The 6,854-nt window shown below is 28.1% G+C and overlaps 1 protein-coding gene across 1 annotated transcript; it reads left to right on the top strand.

The window, feature by feature from the left end:
* Positions 1-442: 442 nt before the first annotated feature.
* Positions 443-6,110, top strand: LOC107441400 (uncharacterized). The gene is made up of 3 exons (XM_087154000.1): positions 443-546; positions 2,414-2,505; positions 4,462-6,110. Exons 1-3 carry the CDS (start codon positions 516-518, stop codon positions 5,341-5,343), a joined length of 1,005 nt encoding a protein of 334 aa, XP_087010126.1. The 5' UTR covers positions 443-515; the 3' UTR covers positions 5,344-6,110.
* The last annotated feature ends 744 nt before the right edge of the window (positions 6,111-6,854 follow it).

The raw sequence follows: 6,854 nt of genomic DNA, 5'->3' as shown, positions 1-6,854 counted from the left end.
TATTGCATCCCGAGATACATTTTGGGCGTTGACAAAAGTGGACATTGCCCAATCTAGAGGATAATTTTTGTCTCCAAATCGCGTGTTCCAAATCTTTCCACCATCTTATTTAAAACCCACTTACCGTGTCAGATGTTGACGAAAAGGTGTTTCCGAGGGGAAAGTAACAACACTCTCTTTACATCCTTGCCGCGATTCAGCTGAAAACGACTTTTTTACCGCCAGATTTACAAAAAAAAGGACTGTTGCCAATTCAATTTAGTAAAATAAATAATTAAAATATAACTAGTCAATATGAAGAATTTTATACTTCTAATTTTTGCAGGTATGTATTTTGATTTTATTTTATTACAGTAATATGTCAATTTAGTTATGTCTTTAAATGTTATTAATTTTAATACTACTGATGTTATTTTTGAATAATGAAGTTATGTATACAAAACCAGATTTACAAAAAAAAGGACTGTTGCCAATTCAATTTAGAAAAATAAATAATTAAAATATAACTAGTCAATATGAAGAATTTTATACTTCTAATTTTTGCAGGTACGTACTATAATTTTTTTTTATTATAATAACATGTCAATTTATTGTTCTCCTTAAATGTTATTAATTTTAATAGTTCTGATGTTTTTTTTAAATAATGAAGTCATAAATAAAATAATAGTTTTTACGTTTTTGTAATGATATATAACAATAATCTTAACAGAAAAAAAGTAAAAATATGTGTCAATAGTTTTTTTTAACTAGTAAAAGAAACATTGAGTGTAAGGAAACATTAAATTTAAAAATTAATTAAAAATGTAAATATTAATTATCACAGATTTCCTTTTCCTAATCTAGGTTATAAGTGCAATACTTTACTACAGAGTTTGATATCCCTTTTTATAAAAGTAATAAATAATAATACATTTAATAATTAATCAAATTAAAAATAAAATTAATTAAGATAATAATTAATAATAATGAAATGATAAAATTAAGCCGCACATACTATATTTAAATAAATTTTGTTCATTTATTTTATTGACATAACATGTTTTTTTCTATAAAATTGTTTTAAACTCTTAAACATTTAGGTGTAACTTACAATTCATAGAAAATTATATATGTATAAATATATTCATAATCAAGAGTGTTACGAGAGTTTTATTTTAATAAAAATATTAATTTTGATCATTTTAATAATTATTTTGTTCCATATATGTGTGTGCACCATTTGAATATACATAATTTCTTTACAATTCTGAAAATTAAAACTCAAAAAATATCTATAATATTAAAGCTTACAATGATTTCTTATGATCTGTAAATTGAGAAGAAAATTGTTTTTAAAACTTAGCATAAAAGAATAAATTTGGTGTAAGCCTGTTTTCCTAATAATTATATTTATTACATTTATCATTTATTAAAATAATTTTATACTAAATATACTTCTTTGGTACAAAAACTTATTTCAAAAGCTGTATTATTTGTCAAAAAATTTTACAAGTTTACTCCAACAGAAAGAGAATAAATAGAACTATTTTTAAATTGTTTCAGAGACATAATGCAAGTTTTAAAAAATCTAGTAAAAAGTACACATTGTTAGAACTGGACAGAGTAAACAGTGTTACAAAGAACTCATTAAGTAAAACTTTTATTCTTTATTAAGCATAATCTTATTTAATTTGTAAAAACTGTTAGCGAATAAAGTAAAATATATTCATTCACCTATTTAATTTGCAAAATAAATTACTAATCAGTGAAATAAATTATTTAAAAAACCATGAAAACTAGAAAAGCAAATCATTTATCGAAAAATAAAATTAGTTCAAAAACGAAATCGAACCATTAATAATGATTTGAAATAAATACGTAATTCTGTTTTTACAACAGCCAATAAAGTTACAAGTTCTACAATTTCATTTTTTTTAAGTAAAAAGAGAAAATTTATACTGTTTTGAAATGAAAATAGAATATTGCCTACTTTAATTTTTAAACATATTTAGTTCTTAAGATAATAAAAAATATTAATATTTCCGAAATTTAATCTTAAAGCAAAATTATTCGTTTAATTATCTTTACAGAATTGGTAATGGTATATTTAAGAAATTTTATACATGTGTATTATTATATAATAAGACCACATTTGTTTAAACAAAAATATACGAAGAACAAACATCTGCCTACAAAAAAAAGTGCTTTGCTTTTTTCCCCCTAATATATTACAAAATAAATAAAGCGAGTTCGAATAACAGATTATAAAATTTCCTTCTGGAACTAATTGAAAGTAATTTTTTTTTATCTAAATCTGCACTAACTGAAATCCACGTGCCTTCAGTTTCCGGCCGGAAACTTGTAAACAGTACAATTTATAGTGATCTAATTTTAAATATATCTGCATGATAAATTTAATTCCAAATCTTTTCAGCTGTCATTTTATCATGTTCCGCTGCAGAATCCATGAAACTAGAAGAATTTATGGCAAACTTGGCGAAAAGTGGAAGTGAAAGTGCCAACGAAGTAAGTTAACAATACATTTAACAGCATAGAACTTTATTTTTAAAATAACTAATATATTATATTTAACCAATTAAAACTCTTAGCTCTTTATTTGCAGAAAACGTTTTATTTATTAAAATTAAACAGTCATTGTTTTAGAACAGGGGTTTCCAACTTACAGGTGGCCGGGGGCCGCAATTAAAAACACCAGTCAAATGGTGGGCAGCAAATTTATCAAAATTTTATATAGGACACTTTTATGTTTGAAGTAACGTTAAATATTACTGTCAGATTTTTATCAAAGTTTTTCAAAGATTATAAAGCAAAATAACAAGCATTACAAATATTACTTGTTACGTTGAATCTTCTCTTAATCAAAAACTTAGTGATAAGATTTTTTTTTTCGTTTAAATTTAATTCTGTGATAAATTAACATTTTTTCGACTTATTAGGAACTAAACAACAAAGAAAGAAAAAATTCTCTAGCATCTAAAATTATTATTTTTTTCTTTTCCGCTCATGCGTTATTCAAATCAAGGAATTTAAATAAAACACGATATTCATTCCCTCTTTTATGAGTTTTAAAATTTGCAAATGTAAATAATTTCGTCCAAAATGAGTGGTTTCAAAAAGTAAAATGGCAGAATTTCCTCGAGAAAATTTCTGATATGCACATGCTAAATTCTATTCACAAATTACAAAAAAAAAGAAATAAAAAAGAGCAAAATACACGATTATATTTGTATTTGAATAAATATTTTCTTGGACGCAAAACCTGAGAAATAAATTTGCCCACAAAAAAAAAGCTTCGCGGGCCGCCAGTTTGTAACCACTTTTTTAGAAGTTATAGATGTTTAGATAAATGGAAGTGGGGTAATACTGAATAGCTAAGATTCGATGTCTGGTAGGAGCTTAACTGTTCGACCTAGAAACTGTCAGACTTCTACAATATATCTTTCCAATATGCAATATATTAGTCCAGTTGTACAATATATCAGTCCTAAAGTCATTGATTCACTACTTTTTTAAATGATTTTTTTTGTATGAAAAATCAAATCCACCGATCTTACCCCACATGTGGGGTAAAGCCTAGTACACATGTTTACTCTGAGGGGAATTCAGAAATGCTGGAATTTCAATGAAAAAGTAACAGGTTATTTTTATTTTATATGACATTCCTATTTTATGTGGCAATTAAGGAAAAATATGCACGTATTTTACATTTAGTCAAAGCCGTTGAAGGGGACAATTGTCGTTGACCTCGGAACTGCATAGGACCCAACCGAAATTCTTCACAAATATGTAGTGCTTATTAATAACATTTTAAAAGAAAATTACAGAGAATTTCTTTATATCTATACAAAAACTACGTTTTTGTGCAAAGGATCCTACAAAATATGAAACAACACAAACAAAATATGTTCCACAAAATATGAAAATAAAAATAAGGCTTTTTGTGCTTTGAAAGAGGGATCACAATACATTTTGTCTCGGGGTCCGTAAAAATTTTATTAAGCCTTGGATACTGCTATTTTCTTCCTCCGTTGCACAGCAGTTTTTGTGCGATCAGCAGAAGGGGGGTGCCCAGTCTTATCCCGAGATCAAAGATTATCGAAATGAAACAAAACAGTGCTACTATTGTACAAAATCCTCACCGTTTTCAGGGTATGAATCTTTAGAAAATGTATAATAAGCTGGTTATATAATAATAAGCACCAATAAATAAGGATAGCTTTAAAACAGGAAAACATTGGAATGTTGACACAATAGAACGAATTTATCGGCACAGACGCTGTGAAGGACAGTACGCCAATATGGTATGGCCTTCTTCTTGATCAGTAAAGTGTAATTAAGAGTTTGCTCGACTTGGAGTTATATTGGAAAATTTATCTCGATATAATAAAAACTGGTCTCTTAAACTCTAAGGAATGATAAATAGAAGGTAATGAAATTAATTTGTATATAACTTCTTTTCAGGATCAAGAATCCGCTCCATTATCTGACGACCAGTTATCTCAGTTCATGAAACGGTCTGGTCTTATTCAACCATCTGTAGACTCTCAAAATATGAACCGAGAACAAATGATAGCTTCAGCACTTCAAGCCCTGCAATCCTTGAATCCACAATCATCTCCCTTTTTATTAGCACCGCAATATTCTGCCCAAACATCTAGCGCAACTACTGCTCAACAGCCACTTCCAAAGACTGTTCAACCAGGACAAACAGCCACAGCGTATGCTTCCCAACAAAAAGGTCTGCTTTGGGATGATGACAAGTCCGCTCAAATGCAAAGCTATCAACAACCTTCAAGGCCTTATTCTCCATCAGCCTCAGCGTCTTCCAGCTTACCAACAGTTCAATCACAGCAGCCAGTCTACTTATCGCAAGGGCAGCAGCAACTTTACTCTCAATACATGCAAGCTTCAAATATTGGTTCAGACAAGACACAGACTTCCGCGGATAAGGATCTCAGCAGTTCCAAAGGTGTCCTTAAGCAGGATCGACAAGGTCCGTATGCCTATGAACACGGATACGAACCTGCTGCATACGATCATCAAGAAACGCAATATCGCAATCCAGGAGTATATAACCAAGGAGGTTATGGTGGTGGTGGTTACAGCAAACCATCAGCCGCCGTTGCTATAAAATTAGATCCTTTAGGTTTGCTGAAACTTCTGCTCTCAGGACTTCCGAAACCTTTACTAAACTTGAATGGCAAAGTATTCTTTGGAGTTGAATTAGGAAATAATTTAGGTATAGCCAAAGGTATAGGTGGTAAAGGAGGTTATGCTGGTCAAGGAGGTTATGCAGGTCAAGGAGGTTATAATAATGGCGGTACTGTTATATCTCTAGGTTAAAACCACCCGGATTCCAACTGCCAATTAATAATGATATCGAGTAAAGAATGACTTATTTTCTTAGTATGGAGATTTTCTTGATGAAATATGATAATAATTGTAATCACATTCATTATTTATTCCTCATCGCTTCATAGGATAATTTATTTTCATTTAAAGTATGTCTTTTAAAAATACCTCTGGATTTAGCATCAAAAGCTTTTTTAAATTTATTAGATACGCATTGTACTTTTAAAAATCATCAAGATTAGGAGTATACTTTCGGGGAATTACACACACCAGGTGGTGGATGTGTAACGATAATTAACTATTTTGGCTATTCATTTAATGGCCAAATCAAGTTCATTAAGTTACGATAATAAACTATTTTGGCTATTTATTTAATGGCCAAATCAAGTTCATTAAATTGCGATAATAAACTATTTTGGCTATTCATTTAATGGCCAAATCAAGTTCATTAAGTTACGATAATAAACTATTTTGGCTATTTATTTAATGGCCAAATCAAGTTCATTAAATTGCGATAATAAACTATTTTGGCTATTCATTTAATGGCCAAATCAAGTTCATTAAGTTATGATGATCAAATAACAGCAAAAAGAAACTTTAAACTGAATTATAAGTTTGCAGTTTTTTTTAATAAATTTTGCTAACCTATGCAATTTTTGTAAGCATTAAAAGTTTAAGAATTCTTATAGTAAAATTTATATAAATTGTCAATCCATTGCTTCATTTTTATTTCAGTTTATTAAAATGAACTTGTTCTTAAAAAAGTGTCAATAATTAAATGTACTTTTTTAAAATAATTTGTCATGTTTTGTTACATTTTGACACATTAATTGTTGTAAAAAATTGTTACGAAAGTTTGTTTTGTAAAGCTTGTAAATAAACTTGAAATAAACTTTTTTTTATAAAATCATATCTAATTTTCTATGTTTCAGTTTTTAGCATAAAAAATATATTTCAGTTAATTTACTAAAATATTAACGGTGATGATTGACTGCTTGCTGAAAAAATTGACATAATTTAAAGGAATATAATCACAAGATAAATATTTCCATAAATATATTTTCTAGTTTTACTTTCTTCTACTTACCACAGTTTATGTAACAATAAGAGAAAAAAATGTACATTGGACAAAAAAATTCGTCATAAAAAATAATTTATGATCTCTTGATATTTTCTTGAATAATACTTTTATTTGTAGTTTTTGCTTATAATGTAACAGATACGCAAAACATTTTCTTAATGTTTACATTTTATATATAATTAAAAAATATATGGTATTGACCTCGGAGCAATGAGAAAATTATGTCACCAGTGAATATAGGGGGATTGACTGAAATGCTATGAATAATACTTACATTAGTTTAAACACGATAAAAACTAATGAAGGAAGCTAATTATAAATGTAATTTTAATAATATTGGCTAAAAATAATATCTATAATTTTTCCACAAAATCATACTTTCAATTACATTTACTAAAATATAACTCTATAGCTCTTTAGC

This window comes from Parasteatoda tepidariorum, chromosome 10, assembly GCF_982258835.1.
Source record: "Parasteatoda tepidariorum strain Cologne lab strain chromosome 10, Ptep-v5.0, whole genome shotgun sequence".
Lineage (NCBI taxonomy): Eukaryota > Metazoa > Arthropoda > Arachnida > Araneae > Theridiidae > Parasteatoda > Parasteatoda tepidariorum.
The sequence above is the reverse complement of the archived record's forward strand: the minus strand, read 5'-3'. Positions and strand labels throughout refer to the sequence as shown.

What these genes read in the sequence shown, in the direction of transcription:
- LOC107441400 (XM_087154000.1), top strand. Translation starts at nt 516, where the DNA reads ATGAAGAATTTTATACTTCTAATTTTTGCAG. An exon ending in TATACTTCTAATTTTTGCAG is followed by an intron (nt 547 to 2,413) that starts GTACGTACTATA and finishes AAATCTTTTCAG; the next exon opens with CTGTCATTTTATCATGTTCC. An exon ending in GAAGTGAAAGTGCCAACGAA is followed by an intron (nt 2,506 to 4,461) that starts GTAAGTTAACAA and finishes ACTTCTTTTCAG; the next exon opens with GATCAAGAATCCGCTCCATT.